Source organism: Perna viridis, chromosome 6 (assembly GCF_037379345.1).
Source record: "Perna viridis isolate PV_CMFRI_1.1 ecotype Kerala chromosome 6, ASM3737934v1, whole genome shotgun sequence".
Classification (NCBI taxonomy): Eukaryota; Metazoa; Mollusca; class Bivalvia; order Mytilida; family Mytilidae; genus Perna; species Perna viridis.
The window spans coordinates 11,765,081-11,790,319 of NC_142450.1; the positions used below are offsets into that span (position 1 = coordinate 11,765,081).

At 33.1% G+C, this 25,239-nt stretch overlaps 1 protein-coding gene across 6 annotated transcripts in view; it reads left to right on the forward strand.

Annotated features, from left to right (window-relative positions):
- The first annotated feature begins 1,620 nt into the window (after positions 1-1,620).
- The window catches only part of LOC148613667 (uncharacterized), a 33,797-nt gene continuing 10,178 nt past the window's right edge, over positions 1,621-25,239 (forward strand). The window contains exons 1-9 of one of the 6 annotated variants that reach the window (XM_088587143.1): positions 1,621-1,818; positions 6,385-6,994; positions 8,679-8,790; positions 10,016-10,140; positions 15,816-15,870; positions 17,984-18,050; positions 18,705-18,887; positions 19,488-20,254; positions 22,669-23,513. In XM_088587143.1, coding sequence (XP_088443269.1) covers positions 6,547-6,994; positions 8,679-8,790; positions 10,016-10,140; positions 15,816-15,870; positions 17,984-18,050; positions 18,705-18,887; positions 19,488-20,254; positions 22,669-23,513 — 2,602 coding nt within the window. In that variant the 5' untranslated portion in view covers positions 1,621-1,818; positions 6,385-6,546. Of the gene's footprint in view, positions 1,819-3,468; positions 3,633-4,143; positions 4,308-4,373; positions 4,393-6,266; positions 6,995-8,678; positions 8,791-10,015; positions 10,141-15,815; positions 15,871-17,983; positions 18,051-18,704; positions 18,888-19,487; positions 20,255-22,668; positions 23,514-25,239 lie in introns of those variants that run through there. The other 5 variants (XM_088587139.1, XM_088587138.1, XM_088587142.1 and 2 more) reach the window with 5 other exon arrangements.

The window sequence follows — 25,239 nt, forward strand, 5'->3', positions numbered from 1 at the left end:
TGCAGGGTTTTTCGTATCGTACCATAGTGATTTTAAGTCATCTTGATATGGTGGCTTATTCATGTTGACTGATATTCTTGAAGACAACATATTAATATATATATATATTGAAAGACAAACCAATATTAAATCTATTAATTTTATTGCCAAGAATTAAGTATACAAATAGATATAATTACATAGGCATGTCTGGCATCAAAACGTCTTTCATTATGTTAAAGTCTCCCTCTTGGTTCTGACATGTGTCCTCTCTCTCATCTTCGAATGGTGAACATTCTTTACAGTCTGAAAGTTCTATTTCGCTCGTATGTGACTCACAACAAATGATAGACTGTTTAAGTTCAGGGACGAAATCACGTATCAGACTCATGACGTCACACAGACGTTCCCATTTGTAACGGTTCAATGCAATACCTTTTCTCGTGGCTACTGGTTTGCTGGAATTCTTTGGTTTCCAAAACTGTCTTATATCTATAGTAGGATATTTAGCACTGATAGTGACCTGAATGCCTCCTTCCAAATGCATTACGTACTCGTTGCCATCATGTGGATCTTTTGATATTTTGGTGAACAACTTGTCAATTTCCTCCTTTTTTTTCTCAAGTAAAAGCCATCTGGACAATGTAAGAGCCACTCCTTGTTTTGTTGGAATTAAATCATCTAACCCTCTACGCTGGTAATTTCGAATGTGTATGTATATCTGATCTTTATATTCTGTAGTCGCTACGTAGCTGTTATCTTGTAGATGAATAAAACATCTTTCTTTATACGATCTCTCATCATATTCTTCCTGTGCTATTAAATATTGTAATAGTTCGGACTGTCGCGATTTAATCATGGCTATTTTTAGCTGATGTAATGAAGTTATATCCGAATTCAATAGGATTGTTAAAAGTTCTCTTTTTCTCGTTTGCACACTATTTATTTACAAAAGCCGATCTCCTTCCTTTCTTGATAAAACGTGTTTCATCCTAAGGAAATGAATGACATTATTTGGTTGCATCTGCTGAGTTAAAATGTCAACCGACCTTGCTATCCTTCTCTTTTCATCCTGATTTCTTTTTTCGAATTCCATAATTATTTTTGTGATACTTATATGTCTTTCTAGAGGTGAAATGATAATATGGGGTGGACTATTCCGATTTAAATACCGTTATGGGCGGAGTCTATTATGATTTAAATCTGACGTAATATGAATGTTAATGTTTGATTTGAACACCCTATAAGTCTGTATTAATTCTTTCGAGGACCCTATAAATCTGCATTAATTCTTTCGAGGACCCTATAACTCTGAATTAATTCTTTCGAGGACCCCCTATAATTGTCTAATCCTTGTTTGATGTATGTAGGCGTTTATTTACATTTTTCGAATTTTTTTACCCATTCATCATAACTATACAAAGACCACACGTAGTTTTTTACAGGGAGTATATAATACTTAGGAAGATTAATAGGTTATTACATATGATTGTTTATTATGGTATTTAAATTAAAGTAGCTAATTAATTAATTTAGATAATCAATTATGGTATTTAATTATGATAATCGATTAAGTAATCAATTATGGTAATTCATTGGGAGTGAGAACCCACTTTACTACTCATAGGTTGATATTAGCGTATTATTTTGTTGTTCGAAGGGTAGCTAGGCCTGTGCAATTACCAGTACTGTTAAGGCTTCAGTTAAAATACGTAATAATTTTTTGTGGATTTAGTGTAAAATTTATTTGCACCATGCAATCATGCGAATATTGTACGAGACCTGAAAAAATAACTGCGGCGATATATTAATAAAAGGATGAAGTACGATGCACAATTTGTAAGTAGCATAATGAAATCTCAAAATGCATTTGACAATTAATGTGGCATTGATCCACATAATGTCTATCGGGTTATCCGAAATTCATTTAAACAAATTATAATTTCACAAAACATATGGTTTTCCGTACACAAAGACAAACGGATTCTGGTTAAAATGCTTACGGTTATAATATGATGTAAATATAACTTAGTTCTTGGAAATCCAAACTGTTCCCTTATGGTTAAAACGACACAAGACGTTCGAAATCGAAACTTCATCACAAACGGCATGATTTTGACTTTCCGATTGTAAATTTCCCCTTTCTTAGATTAATATTTCTAGCCTGTGGAGAATAGCTTCTTTATTGTATGGTCTGTAATATTTCCAAACTTTCTTTGTAGAGCGAAGATATTGTAAAAAAAAAGGCTTCAAATATAACCAGGAGCAAGTTCAGCCATATCTATGTCATATATACAGTTGTACAGTTGTTAGTCGTAATTACAACTCGATTGCATGACCGATATTAAGCTCCTATCTGACAAATAGGACAAAATACCTTTACTTTAATTTCTCGACTACGCGTTAATTATAACCCATCGAAGTTATCGCTATTAAGTTTCAGTCTCTGTAAGAATCAGACAGTGAGTGAAACATTGTATGAAAAAAAAACGAATCATTTTGATAGTGTAATATGACTATTTAGTTGCACCTGTCCATTTGAATCAAGGACAAAAAGACATATTTTCCACGTCATTTGGTGCATTGAGTTATATTTCATTGAAATGCACTGAAAATGAACATTTCAAGAGAGACAACTCTGTCCAAAACCTCATTTTTCTAACATTCTATTGAAAAATTTCTGAGCTAAGTCAGTGATGCAGATATCAAATAATGGTCTTTTCAAATAGAGAAATAATCCTTGAGTTATATTACATTGTCAGATCGGGGGGGGGGGGGGAAATGCATGTTTCTGATTTTTCCCATCTTGCCCGATTCTTACAAACACTTACTCTCTACTAGATTAGTTCTTTCCCTTGCAATATGACGGTTGCCACTGTCGGAGCAGGGTATGTCATTCTCGGTTTTTTGCGAATGTTCTTGCAAGTGCGCATGCTTTAGTTTTTTGTGCTCTGTCTTCAGTTTTTTTTTTTATATATGTGAGTTATTGTATTATGTCAGCTAAATTGTGTCTGTATTCTGTTTTTACGGTTTAGCCATTCTTATGGAATATGATGTTCCTGAATTGTCCCATTTTGTTGATTCTCTATATTTTTTGCCGATGTTCTTAAACAACAAAAATGTCTACCCTTTTCCTTGAGAACGGAATTCCAACCGCCTACGTATACGTTGAAGGAGTACATCGGCCGGTATGGTGTGGGTGCAAGTCTAGGTATATAACACATTCTTTTAATAACTCATTCTCATGGAAAGAATTATCAGTTTCGAGTTTTACATTACTTAATATAAGAGTGGTAAAGCCTAATTAGGAAGAATTAATGGAACCTTGGGCAAAAAAAAAATAATAAAAATAAAAAAAAAAAACCCTTGGAACCATCTTCTACTGGGACCCCTTTATGACCCCTTTACAAAATCTCTGGATCCGCCCCTGTAATTGTAAGCCGTGAAATGGTTAAATGCACTACTAAAACGCAACCAAAAAGAATTTTTAAAGAGTTCTATACACAACTAAATGTACCTGTGTAAATAAGCTTTTTAAAAAGCTAGCCGTCTCTAAGCATTAAATTCGTCAATACTAACATGTAGTATGAAAAGTATATTTTGAACGCAATTGCATCTTTATTTTGGAAATTAGCTTTTGTTTCTAGAAATCGGTATGTATTTTGTTTTTATTTTGTGATTGTTTACTTGTATATCTTATTATGCTGATACTTATGATGTTGATAGTTCAATGTAGACGTATTTTTTCAAAATAACTTATAAATACCGGTAATGATTTTCTGTAATGTTATAATGTTTTGACTACTGTTAATTCATTCATACTTTTGTATATTGACTCAGAGTGAATTTAACATTGTATCAGTAGTTTTTTTTTGAAACACGTGTACATGTACTGCATACTCAAATATACAACATGTGTATTATTTTGTATTTGAAGAGGGGTCATTTAAAAAGGGCCCGAGGGTCTGAGGAAGCATTTGGCTCTGTCTGATTATAATGATGGACTTTTTATTACACTCCCCGGGTCAAGTAACAAAATTTAAAAATTTAATCAAGCAAAAAGGAGGATTAAGCCCCAAACTTAGTGGATCCGCAACTATTCCACTTTGAAGGTTTTGACGCGGATTTTTGTTTTTGGTGACCGTATAGTTTCTGGTTCTTACTCTCACACATGTGAGAAAACGAAAGTAGAATTTCTAAGTTCTCCGGAATTCAAAAAATTACAAAAATGATTTGACCAAATGCCATTCATTAAAACTACTTGAATATTTACAAAATGTTGGTAATTCAGTTGATTGTTAATTACGTTCTAGACAGCTAGTATTTAGGTAAATGACGAGTCAGTCAGTCCTACTTTACCGTCTTAAGTCGTCTCATCTTCCTTAAAATACTGATAAGAACTTCCCAAAATTGGTAGATTGTATGCAGTATGGACACAATATATAATTATGCATATAAATAGAAATTTTTGATCCACTAAATTTTGTGGGAATTACACCCCTTTGTAATTGGTCAACTTAACTTAAGCATATATCTTGCAGGGTTCGACACTAACAGCAGTCCGGTATTCCTGTTCCTACCGAATTCGTAAGAGAACTACCTTAAAATATCAACAGGTAGTCCTTTGGGCTAGCTCATTTAGTTCTTAAAATTTTCTTAATCCTAAGAACAGGACCACAAAATAATTTTGAGGACTACATTATTATCCATCACATAGTCCTGTGGGCTACCTATCACGAAAAGTTAGTATCAAACCCTGTCTTGGTATTGCAACTCCATCGATATCTTTTCAAACTACTGATCAGAGCACTTTGCATACTTGATTAATAATTATTTATACTCATGTGATGAGCATATTAAACATGTATTAGTCCGAATTTCCTCTGACCCTGCAACCCTCCTCTTTTTTATTTGGCGACTTATCAATATCCAAATAAAAAAGAGGAGAATTGGAGGGTCAGAGGGAATTCTGACTAAACATGTATATGCACTTGTGTTTTTGCTATTCAATTGATGTTTATTATGATCGACAGCGTTCACATTCGCCATAATTTTATGTCGAATCTGGTGGAAACTAGTTTGCATATTTATACTAGACAAAGAAAGGGATATTGCATTTGAAGGCTGCAAGAACAGTAGTAGTAATGTGGAAATATGTCTCTGAAAATAAAATATCTATAATGCTTCTGTAATATGTATCATTTAAAAGTTCTTTGTAGCAGTCAAATAAAGTTTCTGTTCCCTTAACTCCCATTTCAATGTCACCTGATCTTATGCCTGTTGATCCCAGTTAATCTAGCTATATATTATTGAAGAACTTTTATGGATTGGAAGTTATTGTTAAAGTCGTCAATTGTTTATTAATTTCCATGCCTCTTGAGGGCCCTTTATTTGAAAAAAAATAAAAGTTCTTCCTAAGTGAGGACCCAATATCAGGGGTGGATCCAGGATTTTATGAAGGGGAGGCATATTTACGAGAATCAGTAAAAAAGGAAACTAGATTATGCCATGTTTAATGTATGAGTATGATAAATGGCCATATTCAATATAGTATTTAGCAGATTAAGGTAGATTTTTGTTTTGTTTTGTGTTTTTCTTTGAAAAGTGGGGTATTTGCCTGTCAATATACAGTCCTTGAACTGATCCGAGCAACGATTTGATGGATCGGTAACCGTTGACTGATTGATCGCTGATGGATCGATGACCGGTGACTGATCTGATCACAGTTTTGTTATGTAAGATGACATAAGATTTGTTTTAAATAAACAAAATGTAAAATAAAAATATAAGTTGATGTCTAAATCTATTATATTATGTAAATGTTTGTGTAAAATTGACAAAGAAAACAACAAAAACCGTAAAATACATCTGTGGTCACGTGATGCGATAACCAGTTAAATGGACTGGTTTGACAGATTGATGACTGACCGGAAACTGATCGGTGATCGATGACCGATCACAATATTTGTTGCACGGATTGGTTCAGATACTGTATAAGGCATGATAACCACAAATATTATGAAGGATTTTAATTTTTTGTGCAGTATTTTTCTTCATTGAAAGAAACTCCCTTTTGTTTTGATTGTTTGGACACCCATTTTTCTTGATGAGACTTTTATGGTTTACACATATTATTTTAAGTATGACGACTTAAGGATTTAGAGGGTGGAAATATCATACATTGATGACACAGCTCTGTATTTGTTTAAGGAACATTCAACACCTTAAATAATTAAGACTGTAGTATCTTGTGCTTAAGAATAGATGTATATTTTTCAATATTGAAGGTGAGCAAGAGAATGTAGAAAGTCAACCTGAAGATTTATAGAGGTAATAGATTTGACTCAATTTTCAAACTTCAGTGTATTAGTCTCTTCCATGCCGGAACTACTTTTTCAATTCCAGACAGTGGAGAAACATCTATGGTATGGAACTGCGGCTGCTTGGAGTTTGCCAAAAATACAAAACAAATGCAGTTATTAGTTGAGGAACGTTAGTGCTACATATCAGGAGCTGCTTTCAGAGGAGTTTGAAATTGACTAAAGGAAAGACTGCTGGAACTACAATATGGACCGTTCCACCTTCAATTTTGATGATCCTGCTGATATTGCTCCATTAGATGCCATCTTGAATGATTTGGCAGAGGATCTAGATGGATCCCCTTCTACTTTGCATGACCTGTTGCAGATATGCCGTGCAGATCTTGGTGATGAAAACATCCAAAATATCACCACAGCAATGCAATATTTCAAATGTGTGGAAAATAATGTAATGTATGACCAGATTGAGTTTGTAGATTACTTAATAAATGTAACTGATGTGTTGAATTACCACACAGTAATGGGTACCAACAGAGTTTCTGATCAGTTTGCTTCCTATAAAGAGAAGCTTCTGATACACAAAGAACATCTCAGGAGGACTGGTGTCAATACTGATAAGAATTTTGAAGGCAGGATGGAGGACAGAGAGAAGATTATCAAAGTTTTGTCCGATTGTGTTGGCATATCTTTTGTTGGTAAGTATTTTGTAAACTTAGATGGAAATCTTTGCAAATATTTTGTGACCACCAAAACTGAAAGGGTTCAATGTAGTAAGAAAGTGTCACAAATAATAGACCAAGTATCTTCAGCATGCTACTTGCCTGTGGATATTTTCATTTCATAGAAAATGTGATTAGAAAAAAAAAATTCCAGACATTTTTTATTTGATTGTCTTGTTGACCCTTTAATTCTTTTTATCAAATTTAATCTCTGGATTAAAGTAAGTGATCTTACACTATCACATATCAACACCTTTTTATCGTTCTATTATCAACCAAATGTTATCTGGTGTTGGTTGTTAACATATTTTTTGAAGATTACAGTGAGTAATATAGTTAACTTAAGATAATAGAGCTGATTAAATTAAATTCACCTGATGAAGTTCCCTACTTATTAAATTGGTAGAGACAATTAAAGCTTAATACCTAGTTTATATCTCCATACTATTGTCCTATAAACTTCCAAAGACAATTGTTTTTTCATCAGGTGATCAGATCACAACAAAGTCTTCACAAATTGTCTTTCAATCAAATGAAGACCAGTCAGTATTTTTCCCTGAAGTTAACCGTATAATTCTCTGTATAAACTCCTAAAAAAAAAAATTCTAGTTAAATTCTTACAGTCACCAGTTGGGAGAAAATGGTGTTCTGAAGGACTGCTTCAGATGATCAACAATTTTGTTTAGATTTAAAATCATTAATGTTTTACTTGCACTTTCGACGGCCATGTGATATTTTAAACAAGTTACATATAGGCATGTCACATTATTTCTGATGTTTGTTTACCCAGTTCATGCATTTGAAGCCCAGTACCATCAGTTTTACACTCCAAAAATCAGTTGTACCCACACCTTGTATGCTGATATTTACAAGGACCTCTTCATTATTACAAGCTGCCTTAGTGGTCTCAGGGAAGCTTGCCTCCTCATGTGCAAGAGGTTTTTAGTTCAATCCTGACTGAGTCACAACAAAGTCTTCAAAAATGATACTCACTGCTTTTCCACCAAATACACAGTATTTAAGGGGATAGAGTGGAGACTGGTTATCTCAAAGTCTTCTAAAGATGTGTACCCAAGTTGAGTGGTATGGCTTCTGTGAGCTAACACAAGAAAGTTCGAGCTGAGTGTGGCAGACTAGTATAAAACAGGGTCTGTTTGTTTGGTTGTTGTCATCCTGAAATGCATGAAATATCTGCCTTAGGATGTTAAACCATAATCAATCAACTTGCTGGAACAAGATGGCAACCATGAGGCCATCTTAGATTCTGATTTCCAGTTCTGTAAGTTAAAATCTGAAATTACAAATGTAAAGTTGTTTGTAATTGAAACTTAACAAGATTAGAGATCACAATGATATCTTCAAACTGGTGCTTCTAAGTTGGCTCAAAGTTGCCATTAAATATGATTAATTTCCCTAAAATTCAGTTTTAAGTGTTACTCAGCTGACCAAAACAATGTGAGGTAACGGGAAAGTACTATTGTTCATGGGGGTCCCAATTTTCAGGGTTTTGTATGATGAAGACGTCAAATCAACTGTTAAGAATTCAGGAATCAACAATTTGATGTTTTTTTCCCTGATACACTAAAAATGGTTTCCAAGTTTACAATACTGTCAAATTATATCTCAATTCTAGTACAAAACATGGTTGCCAATTTTTCAGGTGTATGTATATGTGGTCTTGGTGGAATGGGGAAGACAAGCTTAGCAAATGAAGTATGTTATCAACTTCAAAAATCTAAACAGAGGTGGAAAATTATCAGGATAGATCTTAGGTATTATCATGAATTCTTTTAGACTTCTATCTTTGCAAACACACATATTTTTCTTAGTTCAGTGGTTACAGGTAATTATAAACCATTTATAGATCATAACAAGTTATTTTGATGTATAACAGTAAAAAACATATTTCAAAGTTAACATGCCATGATGGACAAATGCAAGCAAGTTACAAAATTCTATGAGGCCAACATTTTTTACCAGGTTTACGAATTCTGCCAACCCTTTTTTTTTTTTTAATGAAAATCAAAATAAAAAAGGCTGTAAGTTTTTTAGGGATTGCAGAGTATATTACCCGATGTTGCTAATTCATCAAATCATTTACCTGTAAATTATATTGTGAATAGTTGAAAGTTGGTTACTAGAGTTAGCAAGTCATAATGGTTGTTTGCAAAAAAGACATCAAATTTTCTATGTATAATCATTGAACACTTATGTAGGTACACATATTGTAAATAATACGTGAAGACTTCTTTAAAATATATTAAATTACAATTATGGAAAGGTATTCAAATTGCAAAATTAAAAAGTTCCTTTAAATAAACTGTTTACAATTTCAGGGAGAGAATTGCCTCCTCGACCTTTTGAGTTTGAGTCTTACACCATCACAGCTGTGTGAAGTTTTTAGTACTATACCTGTATAATTCAATTTTAGATGAAACAAGCTTTCAGACTTGACAAAAATTGTCTACCATCTCACAGACCAACTTTTGTAATGTGAACCTTTTTAGTTTTACATCTTCTCATCAGAAGCTACGGCACAAAATTCAGTGAAAGTTGGTGTGATTGTTCCTTAGGGTATCCTGCACAAAGTCAATACTTCAATATTTTAATCATTGAAAAACATGGCCGCCATTACTTAAAAAAGAATTAGGGTTCAGACAGCAGTTTTCCTCTATATATTTCCAAACTGTTGGGTTTGCCAAATTCTGACATGGGGTGATTGTGTTCAGCATGATTAGATCTATCTGAGCTCATATTTTCGTGAAAATCTGTTAATTCATGTTGGAATTATATTGCCCTTTTTTGGACATTTTTTGTGTTATTTTTTTATGATATCCTGTACAAAATACCCATTGAGTCTTTGATCCATTGAAAAAACATGGCTGCTTATACAGAAAATAGAATGTAGTTTATCAAGCCAGGTGAGCAATTAAGGCTCTTTAGAGCATCTAGTTTCAATTATATACCACCAAGAATTTATTGTTAAATACATTTCAGGGAGAGATATAGCCTTCTGGATCTTTTGAGTCTTACACTATCAGAGCTGTCTGAGGTTTTTAGTTCTACCAACATCAAAGATATGGAAAGAAAGCTATGGAATGCAATCCCAAACATCAAGAGAAGTATGTAGTAAAATACTAAAATTTGTATTATGTAGAGACAAATGATCATATGATAGTTCAGATTTTAGAATATAAGAATATCATGAAACAGGGTTCAAATTTACTTTCAAGAATGGAAGGTCCAGGACTTTTCTGAATTTTGAATCAATGGTCCATTTAAATATAAGGAAATCAAACGTTCATACTAAAAAGGTTGGATTCCGGGACCCTGGTAAATGAGATTTTAAAGGTCGTAGGTATGAAATTAAGGATTAAACAGGTTACCTGTTTATTCAGGGATCACTTTATACAGGTTTCACTGTACATGTATCAACAAGAAATGAGGTATCAATAATAATGAAAATAAGTATCAAATATTGATATTTGTCCTTTAAATGTAATTTTTTGTAAGAATCAGGAAAAATGGGAAAAATTAGATTCATGTCAAAAACCCCCCAATATGACAATAGAATTTCACCGAAGCATGCTTTCTCCTTTTGAAAAGACCATTATTTGAACTCTGTATCACTGGATTTGCTCAGAAAATTTCCAATAGAATGTTAGAAAAATGTATCTGTGTAGTTCAATGAAATTAACCAATGAGATGTGGAAAATCTTGTCTTTTTAGCTCACCTAAGAATTCTTTGAACATCTTCTCCTCTGAAACTACTGAATGGATTTGGAGGAAACTTAATATGATTGTTTTTTAGAGTATTCTGCACAAAATGACTGTTTCAATTTTTGATCTGTTAAAAAACATACCGCTGTTACTAAAAATAGAACATAGTGGTCAGACAACAGTTTTTGCATATATCTCCAAAACGGTTAGGTTTATCCTTATTTTGATTGGGTAGAAGTATTTGGCATGAGGAGTTATTGCCCTTTTTGGACGTTTTTTGCTGTTTTTGATGTTATTACTTTCAAAAATCTTCTCCTCAAAAACTACACTACAGATTTCAGTGAAAGTTGATATTACTGTTTTTAAGAGTATCCTAAACAAAATGACTGTTTGGATCTTTGATCTGTTTAAAAACATGGCTGCTGTTACTAAAAATAGAGCATAAGGGGTCAGACAGCAGATTTTTGCATATATCTCTAAAACGGTTAAGTGTATCCAAATTCTGACAGGGTAAAAGTATTCAGCATGATAAGATCTATCTGTGGTCAAATTTTGGTGAAAATCTGTTGACCCATGTTGGAGATATTGCCCTTTTTGTATGTTTTTTGCTGTTTTTGATGTTATTAGGGCCTCGCCCTGAGGCGGGTCGCCGTATAGTGATCAGTCCGTCCATCCATCCATCCGTAACAAATTCCTGTCTGCTCTATATCTAGAGAACCGTTATGATTTCATACTTTATACTTAACATGTATATTAATTAACACCAGAGGGTGTGTCATAATGTATGTCCAACTTTCTAGGTCAAAGATGAAGGTAAAAATTCATATAATGCTTCATATCAGCTTATTTACCACATGTTATTGACAGTGGAGCCCCCAGAGATGGCTTCCATCTCAATGATATCGAGTTACTTTAAAAAATCTTCTCCTCAAGAACTACTGCAAATGTATATACGGTAGGTTTAGCCAATATCTTTCAATTACTGAAATGATCCTTATTATTAGGCCTGCAAAAGTCTCCCAGGGATCAAAGTTGTCAGACCACTCCTTTTATGAGTTATTGCCCTTGAGAGGTAAAAAATAACTTTTTTTTGGTTTTCAGCCAGTATCTTGAAAACTATGATAGAAAAAATGAAACTTTCAATTGCTGAAATGATTCTTATAATAAGGCCTGCTGAAGTCTTCAGGGATCGAAATTGTGAGATGACTCCATGTAAGAGTTATTGCCCTTGAAAGGCAAAAATGACATTTTTAGCAGTTTTCAGCCAATATCTTGAAAACTATAATAGATAGAATGAAACTTTCAGTTAATGAAATGATCCTTATAATAAGTCCTACCAAAATCTTCATGGAGTCAAAATTGTTGGAGAACTCCTTTCGAGTTATTGCCCTTGAAAGGCAAAATATTAACTAGTTGAGAGATTCAGGCTCCTGGTAGCCTCCTGTTTACTTGATTCAATAGTCAAATTAAACTTTCAAGTTGGTGATTTTTTATACCATATTTCACCCACTGCCTGATTCTTACAGAGACTGACATTTTTAAGTTTTAACAATTGTTTTATTATCATCTTATTACCTTATCAAACAGGTTTATCAAACAGGTCGAGAGTTATTATATTTAAGACATTGTATACATGTACTTGTGGAAGAACAGGTATAGCAGAAGAAAATTTTTTTATTTTCTAATTAGAGGGCATGAACATTTATAAGCAATTATAATTATTACATTAACAGTAGTATTTACATGTACAGGTTCAAACAAGATACATGATATGCTTATTACTTGTAAGTACATTATACAATGGTGAAGTAGTAGTCTTTATAAGAATCATGCAAATTCTGTAATTGTAATATGCACCCTAAAAATAGGCTACACATTTTTAGTTTTGATATTATGTTGCTTTTAATATAGGTTTATATGATGAAATGTATAATCCAGCAGTTTCTATTGTATTTTAGTGTCATTTCCAGAGTTATCTCCCTTAATTTTGAATTCTACAGTACAATCTATATTATTTTTATCTCCAATGAACAAGGGTTGTATGAAAAGCCACATGTTACCTTCTGTTTACTATGACATTTTAACATCTCATAAGAACAAGGTTTATATGAAAATCCACATGATATATACTGTTTACTTAAGCATTTTAAACAAAATATCAAATAATAAAAATATGTACTGGTAGGCCTTCCAACCATGATTCATATTTTGCATGATTCTTATCTGGAGTGCATTTAATCATGTTTGGTATTGTTCAGTATGGCCGCCATGAACTTTTTAAGCTATTCCATATTTTCTGTATACTATGAAAGTGCATTGATTCATGAATGTTGACTTTTGTGGATAAGGGAAGAAACATGGTTTGTAGAATCTTGCAAGTTTTCAGTATACACATCAATGGAAATCTTCAGTTCTTTGGGAATCAAATTTCAACTTGTCCTACTCTCAAAAACCACAAAAATTGGTACCCCACAATCAACAGGACTTTCACAGTATATGTTAAGTGATGACCTGAAATGACCTACCAATCAAGTCAATGAGACACCTGAATACGTCATTACTGCATGTTTACCATGAGTTGTACTTATGTGTTTGCATACAATTATTAGGTACTTAAGAAATGAATCATGGAAACCCCAATCTATCATTGTATTACCACATGCTGGCCATTTATGTCGCATTGTTTTACCCTGAGTGATAAGGAGGGGTTAAATAATAACATAAATGACCAGCCCATGGTAAAAAAATGTTAAATTGAGTTTCTGTGATTTATTTCAATTCTAATATGGCTAGTTTCTTCATTTTTTTAATAGACGCAGCCTTTGTGTTGCATGGTCATGTGTTTATCACTTTTTTACCATGGCTGTGGTCGAAAGAGCTTTGAAGCATTTCGTATTAGAAATTTCATGTGATCTCCCCGCTTAAAAACTTACAGTATTGTCTTCTTTCTAACATAGAATATTATGGAAGTAGAAACAACTCCTACAAATCATTGGACCAAAATTTACGACAAACGTGATCATTTTTCATTCAGAATTGTCAACTTTCCTTTCATCTGTGGCAACATCCCTTCAGCACCTGCGTATGGAGTGTTCATATCACAGCTCATATGTTATGCCAGAGCTTCCTGAAACTACGCAGACTTTTTATATTGCTCTAGAATTCTAACAAGTAGGCTTCTGGAACAGGATTATGCTGCTACAGGATTGAAGTCATCACTACAGAAGTTTTATGGTCGTCATCATGAACTCATGGATCATTACAGTGTATCCATCTGCGTCATGAAAACTGATTTGTTCAACGTGTCATAGTTTTCCTTTCCTTTTTCATCTATCCCGGACTTGACTTTTTATGAGCAACTCAGTGGGTGTTTCTATAAAAGCAGAGGACGCTTACCCTACTGGTGCACCAGGTCCATGCCGCCAGTCAGAGTTGCTCATTTACTTTTGTTACTTTTTATGTTTTATTTTAGCTACTTAATGTTTTTTGTGGTTTTGTGTCTGTTTTCCCTGTCTGGTCTTTGTCCTTTGATTACCACTATAACCCTTGGTTCCCTTGTTTACTCCTCCTTAGGAAATGAGTAATCAGGTTATTACTTGAAAGTAAAATCCTTACATTTGACATAAAATTTCCATATTTTTCTTATGTGAGCATAAAATCAATGGAATATTATATTTACCTATGAATATATTTTTTAAATGAAGTGAAATGGAAACAAAAACATAACCTGCAAACTTAAAATTTTATCATGATTTACATGTGCCCAGTTCAATAAAGTTGTAGTAGACAGCAATATAACTACTTGTAACATAGTTGTTAGGAAACCATTTATGGTATAATCATTCTGTGCATGGTCGAGAAACCACATGACCATGTCTAATTAGCCTTTGTTTTGGATCAGGAATATATGTTGGATTGAACTTTAATTCCCTCTGAAAGAATTGTATTGTATGCAACATACTGAAGCAGTTGGTTATTTGACAACATATGAACAGAGTCTGTTGTTTTGCTCTTTATTTGGTCTCAGAGGCATGACATCCCTTAGCACATCATAATTCTAGTGGTTTCAACCTGTCAGATACATTTCCTGAATCAATTGATATTCCCAATCACATGGAACATGGTACAAGTGCATGGTACACAGTAATGGAATGGACATGGTACATGGAAAGCACATGTGTAGTAACACATCTTAAACTATTTTTCACCTCCAGAAATTTGAAATCACCCTATTGCCATCACTTGGGGTCCGTTGTCATCGTTAACAATTTTTCAAAACTCTTCTCCTTTGACACTACTTGACCAATTTGAACCAAACTTGGTATGAATGTTCCTTGGGTTATCCTGCATATAACTAATGTGGAGATTTTTGATCCATCAAAAAACATAGCCGCTGTTACTAAAAAAAAAGAACATAGGGGTCAGACACTAGTTTTTTGCATATATCTCCAAAACCGTTAGATTTAGCTAATTTTGTATGGGTAAAAGTGTTCAGCATGATGAGATCTATCTTTGATCAAATTTTCATTTTGATATATTAAGCCATGTTGGAGTTATTGCCCTTTTTTGACATTTTTTTGCTATTTTGAATGTTATTTCTTTCAAAAATCTTCTCCTCTGACACCACCTGACCAATTGAAACCAAACTTGGTATGATTGTTTCTTGGGGTATCGTGCATAGAACTGGTGTGGGGATTTTTGATCCGTAGAAAAACTTGGCTGCTGTTACTAAAAATAGAACAAAAGGGTCAGACAATAGTTTTTCACAAGTATCTCCAAAACCGTTAGGTTTAGCAAAATTATTTCTACAGCTGAAATGACCCTTATTATAAGGCCTTCAAAAGTCGTTAGGGATCAAAGTTGTCTGGTGACTCCTGTAAGAGTTTTTTAGTTTTCAGCTAATATCTTTAAAACTAATAGAAACTTTCTATCGCTGAAATGATCCTAATGATAGACCTATCAAAGTCCTCTTGAGTCAAAATTGTTGGACAACTCCTTGTCAATTTGTTGCCCCTGAAAGTCAAACTTTAATCAGGTGAGTGATTCAGGCTCCTGGGAACCTCTTGTTTTCTTCCAGAAACAATTTTACTGTATGATAACATTGATGAACTGTTACAGAACAAGGTTGACAGGTATTTATTTTATCATTCATTTATTACCATAAACAGAAATTTTCACAGCTGTGTTATTTTTTGTTATTTTTGAAGTGAGTGCAGTGCAAAAATTTCAACTGCCATGAATATTTTCTTTGAAGGAAAATATGATATGATTTGTGGAACAATCATAAATTAAAAACAGTGTGAAAGTAGATTGATGACAGAAACCACCAAAATAATGGTGTGAATATTTTTTTTTCATTTTACCCCTTGTACAGTACCTGAAATAATCCATGTAACTATAATTGTGATCCATCACAAATCAATTTTCAATCAGTCGTTGACCCTTTTAACTGATCCATAACACCAGTGATCTCTTATGTCTTACACCATTTGACTGCTGATTGGTACATATATTTTACTGAATGGTTTTGTTTTTTTTCATTTTCCATATTTATTAAATAATAATGATGTTTTGATTAAGATAAAAAAAAATAAACATATTTACTTAATAATATAGATTAAGATATGAATTCTATTACTTTTTTTTATTTTTGCATTTGATGAGATACAAAATTACAAAGTACATGTGTACAAATCATATGTATTACAAATTATATGTGTACCAATCATATGTATTACAAATTATATGTGTACCAATCATATATATTACAAATTTTGATATGCTGTACACAATTTTCAAGGAGTGACCTCTCGTCAGAAAATTAGAATCAAATAAATTGGAAAACCTAAATCCAAAAAAATGATTGAATACAAGAAGTGTTCAAGACCAAAATTATTTAAATAGGAAGCCAAATCCATCACTGAAATCAAAGATCAATTTCATATTTTAAATTCAATGTAAATTTACAAAAGCATTATAATTATGATTCAATCCAATGAAAACTCTGAAATTTACATGACTGTATTATCCATTATTTTACAAGTCAAAACCATGATCAGATCAATTACAGGTCAATTTAGTTTTTGATCTGTCAGCAGTCAATCAATGATCAATCACTTGATCCATCAAATCAGATCTGTTCAGGAACTGTTACAAAGTTTCAGACTCCATGCCAATAATGAAGGTCAGATTACGATGTGTGCAACCCAAACCATTTAGGAAGAATTGTTCTTTTAATGGCATTTAGTATAGTTCAAATTCTTTACCAATTTCTGTTCTAGTGATATTTACTTTCAATCTCTGTCATAGACACATGAATTATTGAATTTTCGCTATTTCTGCAGTGAACAGAAAACTGCAAAAAAATGATACCTGCAAAATTTATTTTAACACTATATAATGCTAAACATTATTTTGAAACCATGAAAATTAATTGTACCTGTGAATATGTTCACGTGATAGAATCTGCGAAAATTAGCAACCGCAAAAATTAATACATTTACAGTATTTAAAAGCAACATAAATTAAGAAGTGTGTCCTGCTTAAAGATATTTGCCCCAACTTTTCTGGGTTTGACAAATATGGTCATATCAGTATGGGCTTTGTGGAGCATTTTATTTTAGGAAGGGGAAAATGTGAATGTACTCACAAAATTGAAGAATAAAAGGTCCTTACACAAGTCTCTAGGAAGATCTGGGATTTCTTCCACTAGTGTGAAAAATTCCATCTTTTGACAAGTGGAGGGCAGCTGCAGTGAAAAGAAGAATTTCTCACACCAGTGGAAGAAATCCCAGATCTCCAGTACAAGACGAGTATAAAAACTTGTTTTTTTCTGTTTTAGAGCGAAAGGTGTGAAATTACAATAAAGGTTAATGAGGAATTTACATGAAACGTGTCATGTTACTGGGTGCTGATTAAACAAGTGCAGTTAACATTAATCACCCTGAAAATTCTGTTATATAGTGATTTATTCTTAAGTTTATGTATAATTTGAATATTTTAACATACATTGTCATACAAAGATGTGCAACTGCATACAAAACGTTTGATTAATTTATTCATTTGATCTTCTGAACTTTACTGGACTACTTTTACTTTGCACGTTGTGATTGGCTATTTTACCCATGGAGACACAGTCACATGGACTTGTCTGTTATTGGCTGTCTGTCATAGAAAAACGATGAAAACGGCAGAAATTCTTTTTCTTAAAATGAGTAAATGAGAAAAATATGTTGTTTTTTACAGGAGCCATGTGCTTGGCTTTTTTCAGCAGTTTATGGAAATACTAGTCGGAAAAAAATCGGATGTTCCTGTAAGTTTCTTGAAACAATTAGAATTTGTATCGGTAATTCAAAAAGAAATATCAGTAGTAACTGTCATTCATTTGTTAGCCTTGTAATAAATAAGGCTGTTAGAAACAAATGATTTAAAAACATGTTTATTGAAAGGGATTGGATATAGACAACTGAAAATATAAACAATATATAGATGAGGCTTAGAATTGGAGTAAAACACAAGGCTTTTTCAAACTTCCAAAGTCAGGCAAAATGGGAAAAATCAGAAACATGCATGTCAAAACCCCACCGATCTGACAATGTAATATCACTCAAGGATACTTTCTCTGTTTGAAAAGACCATTATTTGATCAATGCATCACTGGCTTTGGGCAGAAATTTTTCAATAGAATCTCAGAAAAATGAGGTTTTTGACAGAGTTATCTGCCCTTGAAATGTTCATTTTCAGTGCATTTAAATGAAATTGCAACTCAAAGGTCCAGCACGATATGCAAAATCTTGTCTTTTTTCCTTGATTCTGATGGTGACAATAGTCAAATAACACTAACAAAATGATGGGTTTTTTTCATACCATGTTTCACCAACTGCCTAATTCTTAAAGAGACTGATACTTAAAAATTGAAATTGGTTATCTGTTTCCCTCTGCAAACAATTTGTCCTGATATTTTCAGATAAAGATACTGATTACAGCCAGACAAAAGCTCATACCAGAGGATGAAAAGTCAATGTTAGATGGAATGCGAAAAGTTGGAAAGACCAGTAGAAGAATGGACGATCTCCTGTTAGAAATAGAATTGAAAAAGTTGACTGCAAGGGAAGCTACTTCTTTGTTTGAGAAGTGTGTTGATGCTAAGGTGATTATAGCTGGGATAAATTGAGTGGTAAATGGCTGACAAGAAATTAATTTCTTATTCCTGGTAGTCAAAACATGCACAGCTGCATACATATGGCAATGTGTCTCATTGTGATGTTTTTAGGCATTTAGTTTTTGTTTGAATACTTTGGTATTAGTTGACTGAGCTTGATGAATTTGCACCAGAAAGTTCTATTCTACAAAATAAAGAATGGATTAAATTTTGTTGAACTAATGCCTATGTTGTTTAAGAATAGGTGTCAAAAACTGCTAAAAAAGTATTCAATAAAACTTAACTATATACATGTTTGTATTAATATGAGTATGGATCTCTCTTCACAATTGTACCACAAGGTTTGATGCTACTAAGGCAGTGACAAATCCAGGGGGTGCAGGGGGTTGGCACCCCTCCTTATTGGAAAATTTGTCATTTTCATGTGTAAAATTGGCAAAAAAGGATGCATTCTCTTTGTGAGCGTTCTCACAATATTTTTAGTTAAAAATGCAATCTGATTTCAAATTTTGAATTAAATCTTCCAAGTTTTCATTTACAAAGATACAACAGATAGAACAGTCATCAGATTCTATGTATCTTTTACAGTACAGAAGAAAAGGGGATGATAAAATGATATCTGATATCCTTGACTATTGTGGGTACTCTCCCTTGGCAATTAGATCAACATGTAGTGCTATCAATGGTGGACTTGTGGATCCGGAAGTTATTAGATACAATTTGAAAATAAGTGCTCAGAAGGGTGGCTTGACATATGCATTACAAGTAAAGAACTGTTTGGATCAAACATTTAATTCTCTTAATGATGAATTCAGATGCAAATTACTGAGATTATCGGTTTTCAATACTGCTCAATTTGATTTACGAGCTGCTAGTGCTGTGTTTGGTGAAGAGAGTTTAGCAACAACTTCTAAAATCCACCTATTAGCATTAAAGACTCGTCATTTTGTAGAAATAACTGAAGTTGAGTACTACATTTCAAGTTCTAATACAAGCTCAGGAAGTATAGATATGTTTGGCCCTAATGATTCAAAGTTGAAGTATTCACTTCATCCACTTGTGTTTATGTACCTGCAAGAACGTCTGAAAACCGAAAGTCAGAAATTTAAGGATGAATTGAGTTGTGCTAGGATTGCCTTTATCAGGCATTACGAGCAAGTTTTCTTGAAAATAGGTAAAGTGATGGAAAAAAATTGCATGAGAGCATGGCGTCTTATTGAGGATAACAAGCATCATTTGATGAATGTACTGAAAAGTGATCCAGTTTCTTGTAGAACAGAAGATGTGAAGGACAGAATTCTACTCTGTACTCAGATGGTTCTGATTGGTAATCTTCTGCTTGGAGACTTCAACAGGTTACTATGATAAGGCCACAAAAATTAAAAAAATAAAATGTCTGTTTCCTGCTACCCTACCTACCCTATTTTTTTGCCTACCCTAAACATTTTATTACCATTTTGGCTCAAGCTTTTTTAAAGACTAGATTGTTTCCCCCTAAGGCATCAACCATTTTTATACTTGGGGGGGGGGTGATTATGTTGAAAAATTTTGTTGCTGTTTAAGAGCAAAAAATTGTTGACTCAGCCGTGGTCAGAACAAAAAATTATGATTCAATATTTTCCCCATTACTTAACAATGTAAATTATGCCTTAACTCAATATAAAACATTTCTGAAAAATAAAATCATTACCCTACTTATCTATCCTTTTTTTTTCTTGCTGGTCGCAGGAAACATGACTATTATTTTTTTGGCCTAAGATACTCCTGAACTAAAAGGGAGGTGTCTATTGTTTACCGCTTACCATCAATTTGATTATGACTCATTCTGTCATCCCTTTTATGATGGTTTTTTCAATGAAACCAAAATTAATCTTGAAAAAAAGTGTGCCATCCAGTTTATTTCAGGGTCTCTGCTATAGTCTTGGCTTATATTTAAGAGTTTTTTTTACTTACAACAGGGGTGTAACTTAAGATTGAATTTAGGGGAGGCAAGGTTGGAGGGGGTGGCCCATTGGGGCTGCCATAGAAAGGGGTGCTGGGAGGAAAAATTCTCTCTTCAAATAGTTGAAATTGGACACTTTTTTCTTCATTACAAGTCATACATGTATCTCTGAGGTTTGAATGCTAGTACAAGCAAATTATCAATCTGCAAAATGTATTCTAATGATTTAGGCTCCTGATAGGTTCATGTTTAATGCATTACCCCATCTATGCAATTTATTCAGCAGTCACTCTTTCCTGTGTACCTGCCCTAAAAACATCTCCAATAATTTATTTTATTTAAATCAAAATGAAGTATTCTAATAATTATCTGCCACAAATTCAAGATAAATCTTTGTAATTTCATTCAAGTCCCATCTCTTAAGGCCAAAATATAAAAGGGTGTCCATGCAAAAATCAGGCAGTGGGTGCAGATGACTAATTTTTGTTTTCAAAAATGTTTCACCCATTTCATATCTCGGACGAATATTTTCTCAAGGTTAAATGTCAGCTTCTGATTAACTTCAATGATTAAAGAGAAATAAATTACATAGGAAGCATTGGAAGTCATCGAAGAAAGGGAGATAACTCTTTCATTTGAGCAAAATTTTGATGCTTTTTTAGGGAATTTTAAATGCATTTTCAGAGCCATCCATTGTCCATTTTATACAAACTTTGTTCTATTTGACATCTATTTGGTATATTCATTACATTGCAACAAAAAAAAATAAGGGGGGTAAAATTTCCCCTGTGCCACCTATATTATGGGATCTGCCGGATTTTCATTTGGACAGCCTCTTGATTTGCCATTTCCTGTTACCCTACTGAACCTAGTTTTTTTGTGCCTACCCTAAACAATTTTTGCCATTCTGACTCAAGCACTTTTTATTCTAGATTGTTTCCCCATTAACCCAATGTAAAATGTTTTTGGAAAAATAATATAATTACCCTACCTACATGTATCTACCCTATTTTTTTCTTCCTGGTGTCAGGAAATAAGACTATTATATTTTTTTTTGGCCTAAGTACCCAAAGGGGTTCTAATGGTAATAAAAAAACTCCCCTAAACCAAGGATATCAACTAGGCAAGGAAAATAGAAATACACAGCAGATAACAATGAAATAACCAAAATAAAAATGTACAAAGAAACAGAAATGAGCTACCCAGACTGCACAAAAATGGGAGAAAGGACCAGTTGCACTGGTAGGGTAAGCCTCCCCTGCTTTTCTAGCATCACTTGCCTTGTTGCACATTAAATTCATGTGCTGGGTGGACAAAAGAGGAAAGGAAAACTAGGACACAGTGAAAGAATCGGTTCTCACAATTACACTATAACAATTACACAAGTTCATGGAGACAATAATAAAACTTTTGCAGTAATGACTTTAATCTTGCTATAACATGACCCTGTTTCAGAAGCCTCATTATAAAAAGTGTATAGAAAGATATAAGAAGTTTGGTAATTATTTCTTTTACAAATCAAAATTTTGAAGTATGTTCATCCAATTTTGAGAAAAATAGGTAAAATCTGTAGACAAAAAGTATTAGGCATGACCTTTAAGTCACATTCACTTGATAACATGTCAAAAGCATGTGGTATCAAAAATATTAAACACACTGCATATTAAGAAATATGTCTATACTGATTAAAATTTTGCATTTTGCAGTAGTATCAATCTAAGCCTTGCTTAGTAGTTCATAAAGAATAAATTCAACAAACCCTATTTGTGTTCAAAGACCCATAGAAGCATTGTTTACTAGTAAATTTGTATATTTGATATTTTTCAGATTCCAAAGAATTGAGAAAATGCTAAAAATGACTAAACAAAATGGTAACAATTTAGAATACTTGTTCTGGTTGATAGAGAAAGCAAGTTTCTTCTTTGACGTCGATAGAAATGAACTAGTAGACAAGTATCTATGTGATATAGAGATGGAATGTAACAAAATTGTGGGTAAAGGAACTGAGATGGCTCCTGTGTTTGGTATGTTCTTTCTACTCAAAGGAAAATCTCTCATGAAACGAATGCTTCCTGAAAAAGCATTAATGGATTTTCAAATGGCACAAAAATTATTCAACGAGCATCGATTTGTTAGACATAGATATTTGTACCATGTAGGTAGTGTTTACCAGAAAATTGCCGAAGCTCATCTCATGGAAAGACAACCAGACGAAGCATATGTTTATCTTTCTGCCGCTTTTACGATAAGTTCTGAAAAAGTTGAGAACTTCTACAACTTGGATATACCATCTCAAATAGCAAATATAGGACTGTGTTCCTTCATGAAAGGCAAAATAGAGTTAGAAAATAAAAATTTGGAAGCAGCCAAAAAACATTTTGAAGATTCTGTCAGATGCTACAAAAAAGCAATGACTCTAGATTGTGAGATGAATTTGCATGTATATGATAACTATGCAGATAAGTTAGTAAAAAGGGCTGAAGCTTATTTACAGCTTGGTCTGTTAGGTATTAGTGGTGCATTCAGTGAAGCTGTCAAAGATATAAAGGAAGCTGACGATTTACGACGGAGGAATTTACAACCTCCTCATTATAAGCTGACTCATACACCTCATATTGTAGGTAAAATCCTACTTATCAAAGGAAAACAGGAGTATGAAAAGAAACAAAAATGTAGGTTTATACCTTAAATGTCAGTCTCTGTAAGAATCATGCAGTGGGTGAAACATTGTATGAAAAAAAACCCATCATTTTGATAGTGTAATTTGACTATTTGCACCATCAGAATCAAGAAAAAACAGATAAGATTTTCCATATCATGCTGGACGATTGAGTTACAATATCATTGAATAGCACTGAAAATGAACATTTCAAGGGCAGATAACTCTGTTTAAAACCTCATTTTTCTGAGATTCTGTTGAAAAATTTCTGCCTAAATCCAGTGATGCAGAGATCAAATAATGGTCTTTTCAAATAGAGACAGTACCCTTGAGTGATATTACATTGTCAGATCAGTGAGGTTTTGACCAGCATGTTTCTGATTTTTCCCATTTTGCCTGATTCTTAGAAACATTTACACTTAAACAAGGTGGATCAGTAGGGCTTTTCTTAAGATGATTATAGACGTAAAAGTGATACCAAAATTAAGACCTTTCAGGAACTAGAAATCGAAACTGAGGTTGAATTATGAGTTGGGATGGGTAATTAATGAGTGTTGTGGTGTATACTTCTGTGAGGTAGGGCTTGTGAATTTTCCTGATCGAAGTGTATATTAAGCATGCACAAATTGATAAAAAGTGTCTGCTTTGGAAAATCTTATGTGTATCTTGGAGATTATATTCTTATGCTGATGTTGGTTTTATTTGAGTAAAGTTACAGTGTAGGATTAAATACTCTGTTAAAGTATTTTTTGAATGTACCAGTAATTGCACATTAATTTTTTTTTGTGCAGGTTTAAAAAATTGTGAAAAAAGGTGACAAAACCAAATTTGTAAATGTGTGAAAAGTTGGATAATGTTTAATTATTGATTTGCTGTAATCAATATTGAAATTTAGTATTATAAAAATATGATTACAGGCTAAAAACCACTAATTCCACTTCCCATAGGCTTCTATGCTAATTTCACAATATTCAATGGCTTCTCTGGACTTTACCTTAACTTTAACCTGCAGATGACTATATATCAGCATGATTCTACATATGTCAGCTCACAATCCTCAGAATGGCATGTGGGGTTAGCAGACTTGCAGTGCAGTACTGGTCACCGGAAGTGAAGGGTCTATAAATAGCATGGGAAATCCCAGTGTTTTCACAAGATAGGGGTATATTTAAAAATCATTATGGAAATTAGGCTTCACATCACAAGAAGCAAAATGCACCTATAAAATGTACAGAAATGTTTTTCCTTTCAGAAACTGTTTAAATTTTTTAAATAAGATGAGAACTTTTTTCACAGTACTATGAGGAACAGGGGTAATTTCTGCGTATGACTATTTTTGCGTACGTTCCGAATGCTCATTGGTTGAATTGGTGGTCTGTAACCTAAAGAGTCACTTTTTGTCTTAGAAAAAATAAATAACTATACAGGTATCTTCCTACACACATACTGAATGCATTTGCAAAGTTTCAGTGAAATGTGACAAGCACTTTTTTAAATATTTGATTTTTAAATATAGGGTAACCAAGTTGTGCGAGCAAAAAAGTGAAAATATTCTACCATACTGAAATGCATTAAATATTTGCAAAGAACTTTTTCTGACTTTTCAAATAAAAAATATCAATCACAACTTGTTTTTTAACAATATTAATGAAGAAATAGTTTTAAAAGTAATCATTTTCTGAGAAATTGGTCTATTTTTAAAAAAATATTTCTGACTTGCCTCCCCCTTTTTCTTGATC